The sequence below is a fragment of the Anoplolepis gracilipes genome, chromosome 9, assembly GCF_047496725.1.
Source record: "Anoplolepis gracilipes chromosome 9, ASM4749672v1, whole genome shotgun sequence".
In the NCBI taxonomy this organism is placed as follows: domain Eukaryota; kingdom Metazoa; phylum Arthropoda; class Insecta; order Hymenoptera; family Formicidae; genus Anoplolepis; species Anoplolepis gracilipes.
In genome coordinates, this window is record NC_132978.1 from 5037919 (window position 1) to 5062985 (window position 25067).

Consider the following 25067-nt stretch of genomic DNA (forward strand, 5'->3'; position numbering starts at 1 on the left):
AATAATCATTTAAATATTATTTATTTATAACGTTTTCTAAGTTTTATCACAGGTGCGTTTAGTTAGATCGTTTTTTAAAAACGTCACAAAACGCAATTTTACTCGAATTACGTTTTTTCCAATAGCCTATTTTTACTCAATTTCGCAACTTGATTGCAATCACGGACGCTTCAGACAGATGAAAGATAGAGAGTAATTTCTTTCAAAGAGTGATATTTGCGGCAAGTAATTCAAAACACAAAAGTACATTGCGTATTTAACATGCGTGTCACTAATTGCAAGGATGTTGTGAATAGAGACTGTCAACAGAGATCGTGAAAGCTGTATTAATCATAGAAATTTAATGCCAAATAGAGATGCAATATTACTACAATATAGTACTGTCCAACTAGCTAGTCCAGTAAACGGATCTATGCCGCACCATTTCATGGATTACTGCGAGGTGCTCAACTTGTAGGAATTAGCCATTCTCTACTCTATTCGATTTTATCATGTGTACTACCTGCCGCTCTCGTTCTCTCCCTTTAATCCATTCATTAGTTATACATGAGAATCGATAATACAACTCTGGAATAGTACCAAATCACATAACCGGTTAAAATCAAATCTGTTTGTCATTTATCTCCTATTAATTGTACCAATATTCGTTTTTAGTAGATTTAGGCAAAAATATGTTCTAAATTTAATTAATATTTATTCTAAAATATTCTATAAAACATACATTTAAAAAATGATTTTCCATTTATAATTTTTTGCTGCGATATTTCTTTAATTGTGTATTTTATTTTAGTTTAGCTCTCCAAAGTGTAACATATCTCCGATCGTATCTCTCTTTAATACTTAATTTGTCGAGACCGATAGAAAAATAAGAATAATAATATTAATGATATTTCGATATTAAACATTAATGAAACAATATATTTGCTTATCGCAGGTTTTAATCCTATTTTATCTTATCATCTTGCTTGCGGCCTCTAAGTTTAAATCAGATTTATACGTGAGAAGCAAGTTGTAAATTCCACTAGCGTACACACGTGTCATTCGACAGAACGAGATACGTACATTGCATTCTAAATGCTTCTAGATTATAATTCAATATTTTAAATACTACTTCTACCACTCCCTCCTCCCCCCCCCCTCTCTCTCTCTCTCTCTCTCTCTATATATATATATATATATATATATATATATATCAGTTTGCTATGTTTATGTTGCATGTTGTATGTTTCTATCATAAAAATTATACGTTTCTATAACATAAGTATAAAAGTTTGAAGATGGAGCAGAATATATTGAAATAGAAGCGATTAATTACGCGGTCAATTAAAATTTTTGCAGAGATACATACAGAATGTAATTTATTGATCTTAAATAATTAGCGATAACCATACAATTATCTTATTTATCTTTATCAAGATATCTTACTAATTTCCAATTGCGCCTTTTCTGTTATCTACTTCTTTTATTCACGAACAATTGTAATATAGTGAACGTAAAAGGATTTACTTTGCAATTTGTCAATCGGTATCGGACGTGAACAGGGCTTGACCCACCGTCGCTTGACTGATGTCTCCCCTATATGTAGCCAATGGCATTTCTCTCCTGTAAGCGAATTGTGTAAAACGTATTGTAATCGATTAACGACAAACGATATATCTATGAAAAGATTATTCTCACACGTGCTTTGACACGCAAGAGAAATCCATTGCATTTAATACTTGAAATATGTATATGCATAGCGACAACTGCACATGAGGATTCTATAAGAAGGTCTCTTACAGGATTTTGAAAGAGCAATATTGATTACAAGTACATTTGCAAACAACTATGTCAGTCTGATGCTTCATTATAAAAACTTTAAAGTAATCTCTGATGCGAGAGTTTGAGATAATTAAAGCAAGAATTAATTAAAAAATAATTTGTCAAATAGCTTTAGTTTCTTTGATTTTAATTATTATTTTCTAACAATAAGATATAGTAAAATAGTAAAACAGCAAATCAGAAAATCAAGTTTATTTGTCATCTAAGCTCGTTTGTATGACGCTTAGTTGTATTCTTAAATAAATTTCATAATAAATAAGTAAATTTTTTCGTAAACAATTATAATATTAATACGCATTAATTGTAATATTGATAAGCATATAACTTTATACAATTACTTTGTTGCAATCGTTGAAAAGTGTGCTAATTGATTATACTTTATAAAATTCTAAAAAAAATTAGCTTTTAAAACAAAACTTTAGAAATTTAAAAAAATTAATTTTTTTATATTCTAATGAATCCAAAAAAATATTCGAACATTAACCTGATATAAAAAAAATAAAATCTCCTTCGAGAAAACAAAGGTACTTTATAAAGAAAATATCAAAGTTAAAGAAAAGATTAATTCTATGATTTTCATAGCCGTAATAATTGAGAAAGTTTTAAACGAATAAAAAATGAAAATCAATTCGAGTTGAAATTTTTCCTTTACTTTCATCTCAAATTTTCTAAATTTTTGCTTTACTTTAATTTCAATTTCCTAAAACCTACTTTAAGCAATCAGACCATTCCTTTTTAAACTTTAATCTATAATTTTGTCAAAAGCTTCTTTTTTAAATCTCTAGAATTGTTTGTTTTTTTGCTTATTTGAGATACAAAGTAAGAAAACTCAATTCTTATGTAAATTAAACCTATTAAAAGCCTCCTCTAAAATCCATAAATCCATAAATTTATCTTCATCTTTCATCTACCTTTTCTAGAATCCATAAACTTGGGAAAATTAAAGTTGGAAATAGGAAACAATTTTCGATTCAGAAATAAGATATCAAATTAGAAAAGTAATCATTTAATACATATACAAGAAGAAACATATTAATTAAAAAGTATTAATATTACTAAATATGTACATTTAGTATATACTAAATATATTACTAATTAAACACTTGTCATGTACATTTTTCCAGCTTAATATGTGGTTAACTTGTCACGAATATCGCGTGACAGTACAATATAAATTGGCTCTTTTCATATTTCTGCTAAATATTAATCTCTTTTCAACTAAATATTCCTTTTTGTAGTAGTAAAAGCTTTCAGGATCATCATATAAACAATAAAAGGCCTATCATCTTGCTCCAATTATTTTAATTGCTGTTTAAATACAAATATTTATGTTTGCGTGCATTGTTTGCGTACTTTGAAATAACATTTCATGTATTAACTTATTAGTGAAATATATTATGATGGCGATAAACTATCATAATATAAATGATATTATATAAAACTGTATTAATTATAATATATCTGAGAGACAATAGTCTTTCATGGTCATACACCCACACAATAAATTTCCTAAACATTAAACATTTAATTTCTATAACAAATTATTATCGCTATTATTGCGTTTTGAATATCTACTAACTACATCTTTCGAATATCATTTATCTTTCAATGTGCTTATCACAATGTGTGAAAATGGTAATTTGCATGTCGAAAGGTAGAAGTCGATAATGAATGAATTAGTTTCAAGCTTTCTGTAAGCTCCATATGAAAGTGCTTCATCAACTCCTTTTTTATTTTGTAGCCGGTACATGTAACTGTCGTTGTGGCCAGAGGTTTTTCTCCCCTTGGACAACAAGAAGAGAAAAAGGATCAAAATGCAAAAGGGATTATATTCTCGTTAACGGATAAGAGAAACATTTCTCGCTGAGAGCGCTTTAAATCGAAACCAACGGCCATGTCCTCCTGGCCATATACAACGAGCGCCACGCTAACTTCATCGTTCATGATGTTGGCACTAACGTCGAATTACACCAAGGCTAATGGAGTCGTCCGCGAGAATGACATAACGAAGGAGGTAAACGACGAGGAAGAGGAATATACACCGTACAGCGATCGGCCTGAGACATACATCGTACCGATCGTCTTCCTTCTGATCCTGCTGATCGGGCTCACCGGAAATGGCGTGCTAGCCCTCACAATTCTTCGACACACGAATATGAGAAATGTGCCCAATACGTACGTCCTGTCACTGGCGCTCGGCGATTTACTGGCACGTAACGTTTCGACTTTTTTCAATCAGAAAATCCTGTATATATTACGCAACAAAAAATGCGCGCGACTCTGTTCGTATACATATGTCCGCCATCAGCATCGACTATCGATTTAGCCAGCTTATCAATATTTGAGATGTTGTCGAGTATTTGTGCAGCTGTGAATATCTATTAGCAAGAGAGAGAGAGAGAGAGAGAGAGAGAGAGAGAGAGAGGGAGAGGGGAGAGAGAAAATACTTTTTCAAATTTCTATAAATCTTATAATTTATTTATGTTGCTTATAAGATTTTCAGACTTGTATTATATAAAAAGAAACATACTTATAAATAAAATAGTAATAAATCAAAATGTATGTAGAGATGGGATAGAATAAATGTATAAAAATGTATAAAAATAACTATTTTTTTACTTTTATAAATGTTATTCTATTACATCTATATATACATACATTTTTATTCTGTTACTACTTTTTATCGTCAATATTTATGTAAATAAAATATCGTAATTAGTTTACATATATATATATATCGTTCGATAAATTTTTTGAATATTTTCACATTAAATATTTTTTTTGTTTTCTTTGCCGTCTAAAGCTGGAATTATTATTAAATGAAATGGAATGTAGCTGTGAAAAGTTGTTGTCATTCGTCAAAATGTCAAAGCTCGGGCAAACTCGAAGGATTAATGTTATACTGTAACTTTATAATAATTCACTTTATCAGATACAACACAATATTGTTAAATTCCTAATATGCGCAAACGCATACTGTCACACGTGCAAATACTCGCTTGATATAATATAGATCAAAAGTAGAATATATCTTAACGTTTTTCAGAAAGAAAATCTTATCCATCGTAGTAAAACTATTTATAATAAATAGCATTGCATCGATCATGATTAACCTATTTATTATCAAAGTAAAGTATTGACATAACGTCGCATTAAACTTTTAACGGATAGACCTCCCTCACTTTAGCTTTTTTAAAACTTCTCTCTCTCTCTCTCTCTCTCTTTCTCTCTCTCGGTGCAGTTTCTTTAAAATAAGCACGTTTTAAAGTACATCGGCCCAAGCTCTTTTACTCACAATAAGATCAGGAAGATGATCGATTTGTTCGCTTCACTTATCAAACATCTACATTAATAAAATTCGCATTTAATTTTTTTGCAATTTAAAAACTTATTTGTTACACACATATATGCACACTTGTATACATATGTGTGTATGTACACTACACAAAAAAATTTAAGGACTACTTTTTTCCATATATAAAAAGGGTTTTTCTGTATATTTTAAATACTTAAATTAATGATATTGTACTACCATTTTTTCATTAGTTATAAGCGTTCAAAGTCAATAGCTTGATTTTGCTTTAATAATGAATATCTCGGCGAAAAAAAATCATAGAACATTCATTAAAAAAATTAATTAAAGCCAAAACTCTGCTTTTTAACACCCAATTAATGAAATCGTGCTAGGAATTTTTTTTTAATTCGGTATTTTTGAACAAACTTTTTAAAAATTTGTTTAATCAACGAACGTCGCTTTTTTACAAGGTAATCTTGTAACGATTAGGAAGAATTGAAATTCATTTAAAGATTCTAAAACTAGAAACTTCAAGCTTTAAAACGCTTTTTTATTGATCTTATTTTGATTATTTTTAAGGAAGTTGTAACTACTTGAAAATTGACCTTTTTTTATATGGAAAAAAGTGGCCCTTTAATTTTTTTGCGTATATATGTATAACACTTGTCAAATATCAACATTAATAGAATCCGCATTTAATTTATATATATATATATATATATATATATAATATTACATTTTGCATCTAATGGACAGCGTGTTCCACGGAAGCTATTAACTTGTGTTATTAAACTTACATTGGGTGGAAGAGCAAAATCGATCGGCTGTGACGTCGATACATGTAACTACCACACACGATGCTTGTCGATTCTCACATCGTCGCTTCATGGCAAATCCTATGTAATGCGAATGGCTCGACTCACGTCTCTCTTACGCAACAATGCCCCTCAATGGCATTTACACGGACTGACAGAATTTTCGTTCCGTATATAATATATTAACAATTTGTACATCATTTAAAATTTCAACAGTTTTTCGATATAACGTATGTATTTTGATCTTTGCATGGCTGTTGAGCCAAAGCTTATTTTCTTTCTATTCATACAAGCGAATAGTTTGTATTCTCACACAATATGTTACTCATGTGCTTATCCAAACACACGGATTTATTTGCCGTCTCTTAACTAGAATTGCGATGAATATAAAGTCGATTCTATCTTATAATTAATACGAATGATTGGAAAAAAAATTTTATTTAAGATTTTAATGGGTGTCAATGATATCAAGTTGAATAGAATTAAGTCTTCAAATATTATTAAAATTTAACAGATATATATATCTTTCTTATTATCTAATTTGTTTTCGCATTTGATCGATCTTTATTCCTCATTTTATTCTCTAGGTCATAGTAACATGTGTTCCGTTCACCTTTACCGTCTATATTTTGGATTCTTGGCCTTTCGGACTATTACTATGCAAACTTTCCGAATGCGCGAAGGATGTCTCCATCGGTGTTTCCGTTTTTACACTGACTGCTCTCTCAGCGGACAGATTTTTCGCCATCGTAGATCCTATGAGAAAATTACACGTCACAGGTATATGATAGTTGCATAAACTGTGAGAAATTTCAAAATGTACGAAACGAAAGAAATATCAGAGAGAATCAGAAAACTATTGATATAAGAATTTTCTTTGGCATAGATGCATCAATAATGTTTGAACTGAAAATCAATATTATTCCCGATAAGGAAAATTTATATCTCGTTTCCTCGAGCGAGGGGTAAAAACGAGACACGGGGAATAAATCACTCGATTATTCGTTTAAGGTAGCGGAAGACGAGCGACGCGCTTCACCGTGATTGTTGCGGTGCTGATTTGGATTTTGGCTATACTATGCGCGATCCCGGCTTCCTTCTCGTACATCAGAGTCTTCAAGGTCAACCGGAACGTGAGCTTTTGCGTAAGTTGAATCATCGTGTTCATAACGAGTCCCGTTTTAGATCGAGCTTGTGTGTAAAGCTCATAAACCGTTGTGTACAGTATTAAAGCGAATGAAGTTCTACCCTACTTTATCAAACATCGAGCAAACATCCCTCTAATGATTTCGATGTATGTTCATAAAATTGAAGGCGTGCTATCCGTATCCGGAAGAATTTGGACCAAATTATCCTAAAGTGTTACTAATATGCCGCTTCTTCATCTACTACGTGATACCTCTCAGCATCATCGCCGTTTTCTACATGTTGATGGCCAGGCATTTAATGCGCAGTACGAGAAATATAATCGGCGAAATGCAAGGCCAGGTAAAATTTGTGTACGCATTTAGTTATAATGTGAAAATAATGAAAGTGTCGAGATTCAATTTTTAATCTTCTTTTCTCTATTGTTCTTAAAATTCTCTCTTATCATTTGTAGACAATTTTAGATTATGTTAAGATTTATGAGATTACAGCGTTCAGTTTGTACAGCAAACATTACACACTTTTACGTGCGCACACGCCGATGCATACGTTACACATTTCAGGTGAAACAAGTACAAGCCCGTAAAAAAGTAGCAAAGATGGTAATGGCCTTTGTCATTGTGTTTGCCGTATGTTTTTTTCCACAACATGTTTTTATGTTGTGGTTTTACATTCATCCAACTGCGCAAAAGGATTACAACGCCTTCTGGCATTACTTCCGTATTTTGGGTTTCTGCCTCGCTTTCACCAACAGTTGCATCAACCCTATCGCTCTCTACTGCGTGAGTGGTACTTTCAGAAAATACTTTGACAGGTAAGCTTAAGAAATTTATATTTAAGTAGCCAAGAATTTGCTATCCAAATATTTCTTGATAACTTTGCATTATAATATCGCATTATTGTACTTTCCGGAGAAACAACTCTTCGCAAAGTATGTCAAATATTTTTACACATATATTTGTCGAATTTGAGAATCCTTTAAAAAGTGTTGAAAATTATTGCTTACTTTTGAATAATTTAATTAAAATCTTTCTTGTTTCTAATTCTGACAAAATTTCTTTCTCGAACAAGTGCATCCGTCATATTAATTGCTCATGTCTAAACTTTATAATTTGCCATCAGATATCTGTTGTGTTGCGCCACGAGAAGGATGCGAAGACGGGACCGACGATCGTCGGATCTAAGTTCTCGCGGACGAGGGCAAAGTTTCTCACTTGTCAGTTCGAGGAAATATTTGGGCGATTCTCGTCGGGAACAACGAAGTGTCATGCGTCTCTCCATCATGGCAGGTGATGTGCGACCGAATACCCCGATCAAGGAGCAAGAAACTACTATCACTTTGTCGGCATATCCGAATGGTATTGACGAGTCATCAAAAAATCAACGACTTTTGACAGAACCAAATATACGCGATCGATTAGTTACCTCGTAGAGGAAATAACTGGACAACATTGCATAAGTGTGTATAATATCATTCTTATGTCACTTGATACATTGATCGAGTATTTATATTTAATGATATCTTTTCACAAGCTAATTCCCGAATCACAATTCGTCTGGTCGCGGCTACTTAAAGTAGAAGTTAAAATCGGCGATATTTAAATTACTCTGTTGTAGTATTAAGATGGCATATTGTTCCTTAATACAATTGGAGATAATGTCACACGCACACGCGCATGTAACTTTCTGTTTCAACATATTTGCGTTTCTCATATATAAAGAGACATATTTAATGATAAGATGTTGATAATAGTAGTGCCAGCGATAATTAGCGATAAGCGAAGTAAACAGAACTGACTTCGTATGCTTTTATGAAGAATTTTAATATATCGTCCGACCAATAAATACTACATTCCGCCGAATAAATTATTAGTACATACAGTATTAGAATTTATAGCTTCAACAAAGTGAAATAAAATAAAAATAAGATTTTAACGCAAAAGCTATTGCAAATGTATACTATTTGTATAGGAAACAAATACACATAGAAAAACCAAAATGTATTATCAAACAATTCTTGCTGTATAAAGATAGTATAATAAATAAATAAATAATTATTTAAGTCTGCAAATATCTTGATCTCAATTGGAAAAAATTCCAGGATTCCAACTCGGCAACCGAGTTATATTTTTATGATGTGTGTCTGCATAATTATATACAATACTTAGCGCATATTTATTACGTGTTACTTTATACTTATTATTGTATAAAAACAGAAAATATTTAAAAGAATTAAGAATAAAAAGTACAAATGTTAAAATATATATATATATGCGAATTAAATAAACAGTATTGTAAACTGATATCATGTACACATTTGCTTTCGAATATTTTATTGTAATATATTTTCCACGTATACAAGAGAGAGTGAGAGAAAAAAAAGGAAAAATTACCTTTTATTTTCAAAATAAAAATACTACAAATTATTATTTTTAACGCCCAAATTATAAAAAAGTCAATTTATTATTTTAATTTTCCTGTATAATTTTATTTTATTTTATTTACTATCGCGAGAAAGCTAAAGAGAAAAAATTGATTATTTTTATTATTTATTATTTTATTTCTTTTTTTCTTAATTTAAATTTAAATTAAATTTAAATTTAAATTTTATAAAAATAAAATTAAATGTAAAATAAAATAAATTTTTTCTAGAGGCAGATGAAGAAATAAAAATTAACAACGTGTACAAAATGCACATTTATTTTAATCGAATTATAATTAGGCATTTTTTATTCTTGCTACAATTTATAATATTATATAATTATATATAATATTCAATAAAATGTTATTTTATATGTAACTTCCCTCATCCTCGTTTTTCTAAATAAAGATTTATTTATTACTTAAACTTTTATTTTCGTTTATTATTGTATTATTAATATTATTAGATTGGATATATACATATGCATAAAAAATAAAACAGAGAAAATACAAGCAATATTATGTTATAGATTTACAATCAATATAAAATCTTTTTAGTGTAAACTTTTTAATGTAAAGTAAATTTTATTGTGTAGAGTTCTTTTGAAAAAGAAGTTTGTAAAAATATGTATATTATTAGAAGAGTTATTTTATCTGTACGTATATAAGATTATATCTGTATATATGTAAGATTATAATTGTCACCTGTATATTTACATAGAAAGTTTCTATGCAATTCCAACAAAATTGCATCTCATAAATATTTATTATAAATTTTATTGTTTTTAAAAATAGAATATTGCATATATCTAATAGTAAGAAATGATATTTGTTAGATATTATAATTTAATCTATAACTTTGTAAAAAATTATATTATAAATACATATTGCATTTCTATGCAAATTTCTTATTTTTATATTTTCATACCGTAACTCTTAAAGTGTCAAACATCTTTTCTCAAAAAAAAGAAGAAAAACAAAAATATTGCTTCTTTTTTAATACTACCATTCTGACAAATGAGCATTAATTATCTCTTTATAGCGTAGACCATGCATAGCTTTTGAGAAATGAATAATCGATATCACTTTCAACAAAGTAAAATAAAACTAACAGTTCAAAATGATAAGATAATTATGTGTTTCCTTTATATATTGGTGGCAATTTTAAGTCGTGAAAAAGGATAGCTGCTGCGTATTATCAGAGATTGAAATACTTGATATCATGCTGTGAGTAACATGATAATTATCATAGGTAATTATTTATAAAATTGTGCCAAATTATTAGCTGTTAATATAGTCAATACCTGCAGTAGCTGCATTTAAATTAGTTTTTAGCAACGGTTGGTTGCTTATTATTAATTTCTTTGTATTTCAAACAGGTTCCTTCCTGTGCAGTGCAAGATAAACTCTGTAGATAGAATTACATTTTCAAAGTATACACGGAGCTTTTCTATAACTCTAAAGCTTTTTCTCTGATAACTCTTTCGATAACTTTTGTAGATATCGCAGATTTTAATCGTAGTTGCTTTTAACTTTGAATACAAGTTACATAAAAATCATGACACAGCTAAACCAAGAAATACAAATGTAATTTTAAATAAAGATCATTGTTAAGTAATACTGCTCACAAATTATACATACTAAATACATAGAATCTACAATAGATGGCAATGCTATGGTAATTGTCAGAGTAGTAGATTTTCACATAAAATGCAAATGAATATCACAATTTATAGAAACTAATTTTCTTATATAATGTAACGAGAATAAATGAGAAACTATTACTTATAATTTATATAAATAAATAATAATGTTACATAGAAATTGCATTGCTATATAACAGTTTCATGGTAATTATATGACGAGTAAGAGATGACAAATGCGCACAGAAGTAATTGCAATTTTAAATCATAATAATTATTTTTCATTACAGTAATGTACCATCTTGCGACAAAATCGCGTGGTTATTCAACCATAGGGAAATAATAGACCTTTGTATGATATATACGAAGAAATAAATTAGTTTATAAATCGCGAACCACGCCCGTCCGATCAACGATTAGGAAGAATTAATGTCGTTCGCAATTAAAATCCAACACAAAAACAGCGACAAAAAAGTACGAGTGCGTGCAAGAATGCGTTCTTATTTACGTGTAAATTATTTATGTAGAAGTATAATGCAAAAACAAATTTTAAAAAAACAATTGTAATTTATCTAAACAGTTGTTTACTTTCTTTATATTTGTCTTACATACATGAAGTTATTGCGAAAAAAATATCTTTATGTGCCCCATTAAGTATGGCACACGTCGTAACAAAAATTTTAGCACACTCTTCAATTTCTACAATCGATTCAAAACATCTGGCATAATTCCTGGCGCATTCCTGCAACTGTTTCTATGATTTTATTCTTGAAATAGCGTAAATCTCTGATTTCTACCCTAATTACACATTTTTCACGTGTTTTCATAAAAAACTTGCTTAAACCTTCATGTCGTTGGACGAGGATCACAGATTTGTATTGAGCCAATCATAAGATGCAATTAGCCTCGTCTAATGACGGTTTAAATGAGTTTTCTTTTTTTGGGATACATGAAAATGTTGTTAAAAATCAGAGATTAATGATGTCTGAAAATCAGAGATTTACATCGTCTCATAAATAAAATTATAGAAGTAATTGGAAGGGTTATGCTAAAATAATTTAAAGAAGAAAAAACTGTAAATAGATATTTAATATTTTATGTAAAAAAATATATCGGCATAAAATATAAAATGTTTAAGAAAAATGAATTAAAATTGAATTAAAATCAAGATAATTAATTAAGTATAAATAAATAATTAAATTAATTTTACTTGCCAGGATCGTGCTGGTAACCGAATAATGATTTTCACTGGAAAAGTTAGATCCTAAAAATGATTTTTGGGTCTAACAGACTGTCAGTAAGAAACTCTTCAAGAATCTGTCACTTCCTGTAAAGTCCGCACCAAGGATTTGTCATATCTATGATAAGGACCGCAACCGAAGGTCTTTCACACTCTCGGTAAAGCTTACACCAGAAGTTTGTCACATCCCACGTAATAATGTTAATAAGACACTTATTAAAATTTACTGAATAGGTAATAAAACTGTTTAAGTTGTTGATTATTATTTAAAAAATTCGTACCAATATTCACAGTTTGTGGTATTTATAAAAATTCAGACCTCACCATTCATTTTCGGATATTCTATATTTTAAATTTGATATTTAATATTGATATATAAAATAATATATATATATATATATATATATATATATATATATATATATATATATAAAATTAATAGTTTTTAATAACGGTTTATCTACAAGTGTGATAAAATTACATTTATATAAACCAATATAATAAAGCAGTACAGTTAATTAAAAATTTAAAGCCAAACAATAATTCATTAAAAATAATTTTTAACATGTTAAAATAAAAATCCTTTGTTTATTAATATAAATTTAAACGCACGTATAATACATGTTTATATACATACGTAGACACGGTCTCTCACGAAGAACATTTATAAAAACTTATAAGAAAAAATCGATAATTTTACAAACGAGTAATCTCGATTGCGTATTCCACATATTATACTTAAGTCTAGCTTAAAGAAAATTGATGAATAAAACCTTTGATGCTTCTCAGCCACTATGCCGTTTTAATAGATTATAATAAGTATTAAAACTTCTTTCATAAAGTTTATTAACATTAAACCCGAATGATACGACCGCACAACGAAAGTTATATTATATGTATATAGCTGAATTATCCTTACGTAAAAAGTATTCACTTCGGCTTTAGCGAACTAGGACGCGTGATATTAAATTCTCTCACTATCGTAAGAGCTCCAATGCGCCTTCCTACTGAAAAAGAAACTCCCTGTGAGCATCCGGATCAAATAATGACATGACATGTTCCATTTGCATTTCGCATTTTTCATCCCCTGTGGCGTATCAACGATTTCATGACTAGAAGCGTGTGTGCTTATAATTTCAATAATATTTATAAGTTGTTCGGCATAATGCATTTTTATTCGACAGAATTAAGTCGTACGATTTAAGTAAAAAATTACAGATCACTTTATATGTAATTTACAATAAAAATTCCGTATTTAAAATAAATGGTGAGGTACGATTTTTACAAAAGTGCACAGTTATGTCCGAAAAGAGCTGATGTTGAAGTTTTTTTCGCCGCTTCATCGAATTGTGTGAATGGTTAAGAGGATAGAAACTTGTTAGCCGATTGGTTCAAGTGAACAAAGGCTGACGATTTTAGGAATAGGCTTCTAGGACAGATACAACTGGAATGTCCGGCCCTCATTGTCCAATATTCCCTTCGGCTTTTGGCTCGTTCATCGAGAATGAAGAATCGTTTTGTACCTTTTATCCTGCAAATTGCTAAGATCAATATTATTAGCCTTTGACTCTGATAAATGAAATTTTGGTGTAAAGGAACATATTTGGAATAAGTGATTAAATAACACATTGAAAATCCGGATTATTTCATTTTCTTTTTTGTTAAAAAAAGGTAACATTTCATATATCTTTTTGTAATAAAATAAAATAATAATAAAAGCAAAATATCTGCGAGCTTATAGTGTTTATAAATGCGTGCGAAATGCTGCAAATTAGATTCTAGAAACGATAGCGAAAGAGCTTTTTTAAGTTTTTCCGAAGTGAATATTTTCGTTGGAGATTATCACAAGCGTTTAGAGCAAATTATTTGCATCCGACTTCCGTATAATATATAATGGATTATGCGACAATGTCACGCAAACGTGCTGCAGAGAGTAAGATAGCATTAAGGAGCAAGTCACGAAAGTGAATACTATCACGCTATACTATTATCGGCGTTCAACTCAGAAGATATTATTAAAAGACAACATAAGTGTTTTTATCAACGTTGCCTGCTCGATGATATCACTGTACATATGTGCGTTTATTTTAAAAAACATTTATTAAAGTAAATAAAAATCTCGATGTTTATTATTAAATATATAAATATTTGCAAAAAAGTTGTCTACAAATTTGATAAAAATAGCTAATTATCAAGCATTTTAGCCCCAAACGTATTGTATATTTTAATTTTCTCCGATAATTGTTTCACCAAACACTACACAAGCGAGACACATACAGGATGCTCGCAATGAATAATGTCCAACGAAGGGATGTAAATTACGCGCGTAAGCCGCATTATGCCGTTGGTAATTCGAATCATGCGGACGAACAGTTCGGACGAACATTTTATCAGCGGCTGCGATTGCCAGAGGTGGGATCAGAATATTGGAACATTTTCAGGAGAATTTCTGCGCTACGGTGACGACAATTGCACCAATACCACTTCGCCCGGATCCCTAAGGATCACCCCAAGGTTCGAAAGATTACGGTCGACATCTCCGGCTGCAGTATTTCGATGGAATCTTTCTGCCCGTGGTGAAAAACGGGAACCTCGATAAGATTGCATCCGATCGAAGGAGGAGGTACCGTAATATATACCCTGTTCATTCGAGCAGTCTTGATTAATTATTAAAAGAATAATCCTGAGATTATCGTTCCCAATGTACGTTCAAGATTATCTTGAAGTATATATTAGATATCATCAAAAGTTTTTTTATTTGTCATTCTCGTGTTTCATAATGTAAGAAAGAAAGATGTTTTTAGCGAATGACAATAGAGGATTCGCTCAGAATTGTTTCTTGAGAAACATATTAAGTAGAAAATCTATTAAAATATCTATAATATTGAATATAAAATATTGATGTCATCAAAAAAATGGCACTTGTCAAATGCGTAATACATATTTTAACTTGATCCGAGACTCTGACACGATATACAAACCAGGGATATAAAATTCTTATGCTATACGTCACGAAGAAAATGTATTTCGCGCCGTTCTCTTCTTACGAATTCTGTCATTCGACCATGAATGCTGCCGTTTTTAACCGAAGGCAAACAGACGGAAACACCCTCGACATTGCCAACAGACCGGGCCAAACTATTTCAGAAACATGGTTTCAATGCTTTTTCATTCTACGTTTAAATAATGACATAATATAAGACAAAAATATAGGACAAGATCTTTCTTGTCTTTACTTCCTCATGTTTCTTTCCTGGATTTACTTTCATTGCAAATGTACAAGCAAAATAATAAGCAATGTAATTAATACATAATATGTATAACAACAAATATATACAATAATATGACAAATATAACACGCAAATATAACAAGCAACAGATAACACGCGAAAGCAAAATTAATAAATATAATTTATTAACAATTGATGCAGAAGAAATTCTTTGTCAAATTCTGCATATTCAAACTTATTCGAGTAAGTTGGATAGCCAGGTTGCAGCTCGACTATTGAAAGTTTGTCCGCAAACTATCCGAATACAATTGCCGGACGTCCTGTATGTTCACACTAGAATTATGGTGAAATAGTTCGACCTCTCACTCACAGTAGAGACACAAAAGTTGTGCAGTGCACGTTCGTAAAACTCTTTATATAGAGTCGCGAAAGAAGTGGAAGATAGAACGGTAAAAAGAAACGATAAAATTGCTGGATTCGAAAGTCGCCACGTCTGGCACGTGTTTATCATGATTGGCCTGATTCTTCTTATATCGTTTTTAAGCGCCAAAAATATCTCTCGCTATGACTTTTTTGTTAACGTAGATGTGAAAATATCTACATTGGTTTTTATGACAATATTCATATTTTTGCATGAAAAAATTTTTAGTTAACTTATATGCAATTATTTTGTATCAGTTTTAAAAAAATGTTGTACATTTTAATAAATATTTTTAGTATGCTAATTATATCAAAATATACGACAAATATAAAACTTTAAAAATTATAAAATTATAAATTATAAAAAAAGTTCCGATTATTTAAGATTTTTTTAAATAACAAAATTGAATACTTTTTCTAAGAGATGTGCTAGCTTATGTATTTTTATAGTTTGTACAGGAAGGGTCATTAACGCCTTTACACATAAATTTATGCACATATATTTTCCATATGTATATACAAAATACATAAATTGTATTGATGTGTGCACAAATTCATTTGTAAAGGCATTAATGACGCCTTTTGTACATTTACACAATTAATTTATTATAGACGTGCAAAAATACGAGTGTCTCGATATTTATATGTTCGGTATCTCGAACAATTTAATTGTTTAATAAATATTCTAATAATTTTTACACATAGAACTTTTTGTAAAACTATCATAGAATTTTCAAGCGTTTAAAATCTGATAAGAAATGCTAAAAAAAATGTCAACAAAGAAAGCAAGATGTAGTGAACTTGACATCTCACAATCAGTTTGTCTCGAGCTATTTTTTGTGTTTAAAAAAATTATTTGTTTAATCTTATCAAGAACTTTAGAACTATAAAAAACAAAGCCAAAACTCAACAATTAATGAGTTTCTACAAAATGAGACGCCAGTTTGATATACACGGCTGACTGTTTACAAGGTGAAGAACAAAATTATAAAAAAAGTGTTTTCGAAAAAATTTCCTGAATAAAATTCCATGAGGTTTCCCTGATTTTTTTACATTTTTTAGATACAAAAGAAATATTCCCGGTTTTCCATGTTTTTCCAGGGAGTAGACACCCTGTTGTAGAGTAACTTAGTCAAAAATAAAATACTGTGTTTTATTACCTGACTAATATATTCTTCAATTTCTATCGTTCTTTAAAACGATATTAAGCTGTCAAAGCAATTTAAATATATCTCAAAGTTTATTGTGTGTTAACACTTATACAAACTATGTTTAATAGTGAATGTATCAGCCAACATGAAACCGTGATTCATATAAATCTTCATTTATTAATAACTTTTTAATAAACAAAAATAACGCTTAAAACCTTTTAGAAGTAATTCAGACTTGAGATAAATGTAATATAAGATTAAGATTATTTACACATGTTACATTAAAGTGAATAATTATTTTTTATGTTCTCTTTATTCGCTTAGTTATTATTATATAATAAATAAAGTTAATGTAATGTAAATATAAAACTCTTTTTATAAATTTAGTTTATCATTATACATATCTATTTAAATGAAAATATACGGAATTTAAAATGTACATTAAAATGTAAATAAACTTGCTCACGTCGTCAATTGTCAATAATGTATTTTGGTATCTTTATATTAACAATAAACTTTAACGTTTCAAATTGTATATATTCCTTTATTCGAGGAAAAAACTTGCCTTATATTCTATATTAGATAAACTTAGTTAGATATGATTGGTATAAAATAAATTTAATACTGTTACCTGGAAACTAATCAAAAAAATAAAACAAATATCAGTTAAAAGTCGAAATTTTCTTCTTATTTAACTTTTATTTTTAATTTTTATGAATTCTGAAAAATATTGATAGGTTTTTTTATTATACAGGAATTGTATTTTATTGAGTTTTTATTTTTTATCTTAAATAAGGAGTAAACAAACAGTCTTTTCGCTTAAAAATTTAAAACTTTTTAGATTAAATAGTCAATTTCAAAATAGAATGATCTGACTGCTTAAAAAGTATCAAGGTAGACGTTAGATTAAACATTATTCAAAAATAAAAAAAAATTTGACTCGAAAAAGATAATCAATTTATTATTCCTACTTATTGAATTATAGATAATTGATTTGTGTGATATTTTAGGTAAATTCTTTTATTTGTTATTTATATTAAATTCGTAAAATTGTAAATTTGTAAATAAGAATATTTTTAAAAATTCACTTGTAAATCAAGAGAAGCTGTATTTTATTTTTAAAAAATATCTTTTAATTGTATGTGTGTGTGCGTGTGTGTGTGCTTTTGTTCCACATCAAGTGCGACACAAAAGCATCTTCATTTCGGACTTTCAACGCTTCTAACAGTACCTCAGCAGTTTATATACCACTGTGAAAGCATTTGAAATACAGAGAGCAGTTAGTGTCGTAAGAACGTAGACGCTATTTTGCGCAACAGTCCAGAAAGCGAGTATCCACGGCTGGATGCACTTTTATATGTGGCTCTGATGCCCGATTTTCTTTTGCTTTAACAATATTTTTCAGTGTCACAAAGCGTATCACGCAAAGCACGTACACTATTGTATTCAAGCCGTAGTACAGACATATCTTAACACAGTACTCAGAATCACACGCAAAAATATAATTTAAGTTTTACGTTCCTTCGTAAAACTTAAAAAATATATATTTTTAATATATCACATATGCATAACATATAATAATGTCATAGTGTGTATAGAATCACAAATACAGAAATATATATTGTTAAAATTAACCTGCAAAATAATCATTACAAAAAAAATTTAATTAAGTTTTATATTATTAATATTTAAAATATTATTTTTTCCTGTCCATTGCATTAGTATAAAATTAATAAAAAAATAGAAAATATGTGTGCAATAATCCTAAAGTTGAATACTATTTATTTTTTTATTAGAGATTATAATTTTATTAAATAACTTAAAAGTGTTATTAAATTAAATCTAATTTAATATATATTGAGTGTTAATTATAATTAATAATAATATTTTTTAACTTTATATAGCTACAAAATTTTTTTTTATTTGAGTAAAGCGTTGACGTCAAGTTATATGCTCATAATATAATACTGGGAGATTATTTTAAGAAACCTTGCGAACTAGGTTTAAAAAACGTTATTTTTTTTCGTAGATAATCTAGGAACATTTTCTCGCTTGATTTATTTAACTTTATATATATATATATGTATATATATATATATATATATATATATATATATATATGCATGTATTACAAAGATAAAGTAAGAGCGCAGCTATGCAAACATTTATTATCTTGACTTCCCATTATCCCAGTGCTAATTAAGTCGATGATCGATTATCCTATTATTAAATCTCAGTTCAACTTTACAAAAATAGAGACAAAAATTCAATTGTCAATTCGCGAAAATCGAAGTTCTTTTTATTTTGCCTTTTTCTCCACAATAATTTTTAATATAATTATTTTTAATGTGACATAAATAATTTCTAATATAATAACTTTGATTTTTAATATATTAGCAGAATATGTAAGTAAAATGCAAAATATAAATCCTTAATAAATAACAAAACAAGTTAATAAATAACATAAATCAGCTAAAAAAAATAAAACATGAACAATATAATATTACAGCATTAACATTTATTTGTCATTTAATTTGTGTCTCTTATTATATGATAAACATAAACTATCTTTTCGAGATTGGGTTTTAATTAGCCTCAATTCCATAATTTTTGAATGGATTATAGATAATCCGTTAAAATGTCTATTTAACTGTGTCTTTATATTTCGAGACATTATCTGTAATAAGAAATAATATTATATTCATGTTCTTTGGTAGAGTAACAAACCTTTCAAATATGACAGTTTTCACTGAATAATTGCAAACGAGTGTCTATAACAGATAATCGATCAATAACCTAACGGAAAATTTGATATTATTATAATACATATATTTATAATTTAAAATTTGATATTATAATATTATAATATATATTTGTTATTTAATATATTATACGACGTTGATATTTTTTTGATACTTTCTGTCATCGTTTTTCATGACACTTTTGTCTCATTCAACCCTTTCACCTAAATTTGAATTTTTTAAAACCAGTTACAGGATATACGGACTAAATTATATAGAACATATCAGTTTTTTAATCTGTCCAATAATTGTTTAAGATTAAACTTATTTAAATTACAATTGTTTTATTTTTATAAAAAGAAAGAATATTTTTATATGTTCTTTCTTTTTTTTTTTTTGCAAATATTTATTAGCTTATGCTTAATAGAAATTGTATAAATCTCTGTAAATTAGATAAAAAATATTAAAACGATTCCTGAAAAAAATTGCCACATATACTTAAAAGGTGAAATTCTTATAATTTTAAATGTGATTTATAGCAGCATTTTCAATCTTTTTTGCAAACTTTTTTTAATATAATATTTTTTTTGCAAGTCATTGAACATTCTAAAAACAGTTCTGCGATATATTATTGACCATTATTCAAAAGTAGCAGAGGATGAGTTTTTTTAATACATATTCTCAAGATATTAAATATCTGTTTAAAATTTCTTTTCAAGTATCTAATCTTTCCCGCAGCGCCATTAAAGAATATTTGAAGTTTGAAATATTTATTGCAAGAGAAAGCTTTTTTCAAGACTATTCCTTTATACGTAATTTTTTCTTTTATATGTAACACTTAAATTACAGTGTTAAATGTTAATTGCATTTCTAAAACACTCCATGAGCATATCCGATCATTTTTTGCGTTAGTGCTTCGATAAACCTAAATTTTATCACCGTTAATATATATATATATATATATATATATATAAAAGCAACGTAATCACGTGATTTGTCAGGTGCATCACAATCTCGCTGATCTCAGCCTGCGTAGTTCGACAATTTCTATCCGCAAGACGCGACCTACCCTAAAGTCGGCTTGTGGCTTGAATCGCTCGAAAGTCTCACCGAGGGGAAGATAGGGAGAGAGAAAGAAAGAAAGAGAGGGAGAGAGAGAGAGAGAGAGAGGAGAAAGATCCCGCGCACTCTCGAGTAGAGCTGGATCGCATGGAAAATCTTAATTTGGCATCCACACAGATACACACTGGCATGTTTGGCTTCCGCGAATACCACGTTGGTCTCCCTGTCCCTTTTCATCTCCTCGTGGAATCCGCTGCCGCTGGTCTCCCGGTCTCTCTTCATTTCCTCGTGGAAGCCACCCCCGTTTACTTGTCCCTCGCACCTCGCGGTTCTCCCACCTGCCACCAGCTGCCTGTATCCCCTTCAGGGTCGGACAGTCTTCTCTCCGGCTCCGGCAGTCGGTTGTCGGCTTCTCTCGGCTAGGGACATGCGCAGCGAGCCGCGGAACGACAGGTGCGCGTTGCGCCGACGACGGCCGCGAATCGCTTAGTTTCGGGTAAGCGCACGATTCGCCTCCACCTCACCTCGGCAACCGTAGCCAGTCGCTCGCGACTCTGTCTCTGGCTCGGTCGTTCGCCAGCCTCGTCGTCGTCGTCGTCGTCGCGTGAACCGCCGAATTCTCATCCTCTCAGGGGGTTGTCAGCGATCGGAAGAGAGATCGCCGATCTGTTCGCCGATAATTGAATAAATCGCGAGAGTTTTCCGTTGCGTCAAAAGCGATCATTTCGCTGGATTCTATTGGCTGTTGACGCCCTGAAGAACCCCTTATTGAGCGCGCACGTGTTTTTCCCCCTCTGTTCTTTTCTCCGTTTTTCTTTTCCTGTCAGTCTTCCTTTTCGCGAAGAATCTCTTTCACCAAGAGATACGATTTCTCTATCAAAAGTGGAGCTGTTTTTCTATCTTCTCTGCAATCGGTTCCCCATCTTCTCATTCTCATCGATTTATCATCGATTTCGAGGTGCGCGAATTTCCCTTTAAATTACACTGAACCCAAAGCCGACGTGTTAGTGCACAGGACGAGCGATATCTCGCGCTCTCGAGCTCATAAAACAGTGAGATTTCGATCGTGATTTTGTGTGGAAATTACTGGTGGCTATTTTGGTGAACGCCACAGTGCACGGTGCTCTCTTGATGGTTGTGGTGCACTAGGAAAGTTTAGATACCGTCGGCGGATCCCAAGTGGATCTCTCTCTCGATCATGCACTGGGGACAGTATCTCTTGCACAGGGCTGTTGAGATGCAAGCGACCACGGCAATCTTCCTGTTTCTTGGCGGGTTCATCTTTCTACGCGAAGCTGAGGGTGAGTCACCGTCCCAAATTTCCCGCTCGGAATTGGTATGCGAATGAGGATTATCGCTAAGAGTTCTGTAACCTGTCAACTCGTGCATAATGCATCATATGCATCTGACAGGTGCTGACAGCTTTAAACAGATATACACGAACGTGGCTGAAGATCGCGGAGTTTGCGGGTATAAATTCAATCTAATATGACGTAGTAAAGAGAATGGATAAAAGAGAAAATTCAAAGCGCGAAAATCGCTCCAGGTTGACTTCTTATTTCGCTTTTATGGCGCCAAAGTAAAGATTGCCCTCGTTTTAAAAATTACGACAAAAAATCGTCGACGTTTCCTGATGTAAAAACACAAGGCAGCTGCTGCAATACAGAAACAAACTGTGCCGTTAAATCTATTTAACCCACCGTTTATAAAAGTCGTTTTATCATCCATAAATAGACGGGTGTAAACAGTTATGACGCTGTTGGTGGAGCAGAGTTTTCTTAGTAACTGTTAGTCATTCTCTACGACACGGTTTCAACTTCTGAAGGCTAGAAGCTGCCGTAATGCGCACATTTACAAATACTTTAATATATATACTATAATATTTATAATGAAGTGACGACACCGAAAAAAAAATAAAAACGAATTTACGTCACATAGTGTTATATTTATATAACATTAAAGAATAATAAGTTACTTTGAACATCGATCTTCGTGACACTATTATTGTTTTATATTTTGTAACAGTTTTTCTTCATGAGATAATCGATTATTTTAAATTTTATATCACAAATTGTAACATTCAATAATATTTTGTTTTTTTTTATACTTCTGCATATTAAAAATATAAATAAATGTATGCAAGAAGTGTAATCAAGGAAGTTGAAAAAATAGTAAACAAAAGTTAATATATATATATATGATGTAACGGTCACGAAAGAGATCTATAGAATCGGGATAGCAGAAAATATACGGCGGGCTAACAAGCATGCAGCGTTGGCCTCCTTAATGTCTCCCTGAAGAGTTGCGAGGCTCATGGGAAAGAAGCGGGCGGACGAGCTAGGAAAACAATAATGCTCAGCGAGCAGAAATTCAGGGAAGAACACTTTTATAAACGCAGGTATAATTTCCCTCGCGGTAAATCAACGCCCGTTGTCCCACCTGCTGCTACGATTCAGCGAAACGAGATTTTAATGTTGCACGAATAGCAAACACGCGCTCGCGCTCTTGTTCGTGTAACTATTATTCTCTCTCTCTCTCTCTCTCGCTTTCTCCTTCTGTGTATATATTTGTATGTGCAGCTATGTAACGTAAGTTAACGTAAACGTGCACGAGAACGGGGACCTCGCGTGCTCAAGGCCATGGAATAATAGCTACAGCCCCCGGACATGTGCACGGCCATTGAAAATCAGATGAAAGGGAAAAAACGGACGTCCCGGGTATCCCCCTACACGTCTTGAGGGGCTGCGGAAAAAATTCAAGCCGCACGCACTTTCGTCCGCAATGCGCACACACTCAACTTATACTCAACTTATACAGGCAAATACATACACACCATGTCATCCGATATGTGCGTAATCAAACCTTGCCGTATCGAGTGAAAAAAAAAAAAAAGACTGTCCTCGATCGCGCTTTAACTCGCGAATATCCTCGATATCGCGAGGATAGAAAAGCGAAAAATATTTTCGCATCCCAGAATTCCTACGTAAATGTGTGTGACGGTTGTATTGCGCGTAAAGGCGCGGATTTAGCAGCACAATTTTCGCGAATATACGATCCACCTTTCACGCGAGCATGATTTCGCTCGTGAGATTTTTCTACTATTTACATCGTTCGTATTTATTTGAAATCGCATGCTTTTTTAATGTACGTCGTAAAGAAATCTCAGAATCGGAATTTAAAAATAGCGATATGCAGCTAATGCATCGATATATCGCGATGAACGGAAACTCTTTAAATATACCCGTCGAGAATAAATTTATACGCTGACCTTATCTACGTTATTATACGATGCATACATAGATGTTATCTTGCGCAAAAAAAAATGTATAAATTATCGAGATTTATCTTCATTGCTGATATGTATCTTTGTACATAAACGACACCCTGAAAATCACTTAGCGACCATCATGCGGCTTTAGTGTTCCATAACTTTTGTTGCACGAAACAATTCGGAGAACTGTGTGTGCACATAGTATATTTTCGTAAGTTGCATTCAGATTGGTATTGTACTATACTCAAAATACATTAATATAAAAATAAGGTACGATTAAAATTGAAAATGTGATAATTCGTAAAATAAAAAATAAAAAAATAAAATAAAAAAATCATTAACCATGAGAAACTTATAATAAAAATAAATATAATATAAATAATTTGATGAGTAATTGTTTAATTATTTACAGTGAATCTTTAAATGAAAATATTATCTAAACAATAATATATATCTAATAAAAAACTGTGCGTGAGATATTATAAGTTCATCTTTAATATTGTACACTTGGCGTACATTTGGATAAAATTACTTTACGACGCAATTTACCTCAATAGTAAAGTAAAAACTTAAATGTGTTATACAATACGAGAAAACGTGCTGTCACTGCACTTGCACGTCATGTGCGCGCAATTACGTCGGAAATACTTCAAATTTTAGTAATCTGGAGGCACGTCACGTGTTTGGCTAAGTCCCAAACAAGTTCTAAATCTGTATGACCGCTTGCTCGAAAACCAACAAACATACGATAGGCTGCGAAGCACGCTAATGTGGCCAGCGCCAGAAGGAGGCAAGTAATAGAAGCTTTCTA

The 25067-nt window shown here is 30.9% G+C and overlaps 3 protein-coding genes across 8 annotated transcripts in view; 2 read left to right on the top strand and 1 right to left on the bottom strand.

Moving 5' to 3' along the window:
• Window positions 1-9342, top strand: part of LOC140669711 (neuropeptide CCHamide-1 receptor-like) — a 53472-nt gene extending 44130 nt beyond the window's left edge. For all 3 annotated transcript variants that reach the window (XM_072899754.1, XM_072899755.1, XM_072899753.1), the window contains exons 2-7: window positions 3563-4030; window positions 6519-6711; window positions 6943-7076; window positions 7246-7419; window positions 7641-7891; window positions 8200-9342. In XM_072899754.1, the coding sequence (XP_072755855.1) occupies window positions 3716-4030; window positions 6519-6711; window positions 6943-7076; window positions 7246-7419; window positions 7641-7891; window positions 8200-8509 (1377 nt within the window). In that variant the 5' untranslated portion in view covers window positions 3563-3715 and the 3' untranslated portion in view covers window positions 8510-9342. The remainder of the gene's footprint in view (window positions 1-3562; window positions 4031-6518; window positions 6712-6942; window positions 7077-7245; window positions 7420-7640; window positions 7892-8199) is intronic.
• The window catches only part of LOC140669712 (neuropeptide CCHamide-2 receptor-like), a 226019-nt gene that overhangs the window by 81279 nt on the left and 119673 nt on the right, over window positions 1-25067 (bottom strand). The gene's annotated exons all lie outside the window — the stretch shown is intronic.
• The window catches only part of Nrm (neuromusculin), a 183435-nt gene continuing 179514 nt past the window's right edge, over window positions 21147-25067 (top strand). The window contains exon 1 of one of the 4 annotated variants that reach the window (XM_072899752.1): window positions 21147-22286. In XM_072899752.1, coding sequence (XP_072755853.1) covers window positions 22184-22286 — 103 coding nt within the window. In that variant the 5' untranslated portion in view covers window positions 21147-22183. The remainder of the gene's footprint in view (window positions 22287-25067) is intronic. The other 3 variants (XM_072899749.1, XM_072899750.1, XM_072899751.1) reach the window with 3 other exon arrangements.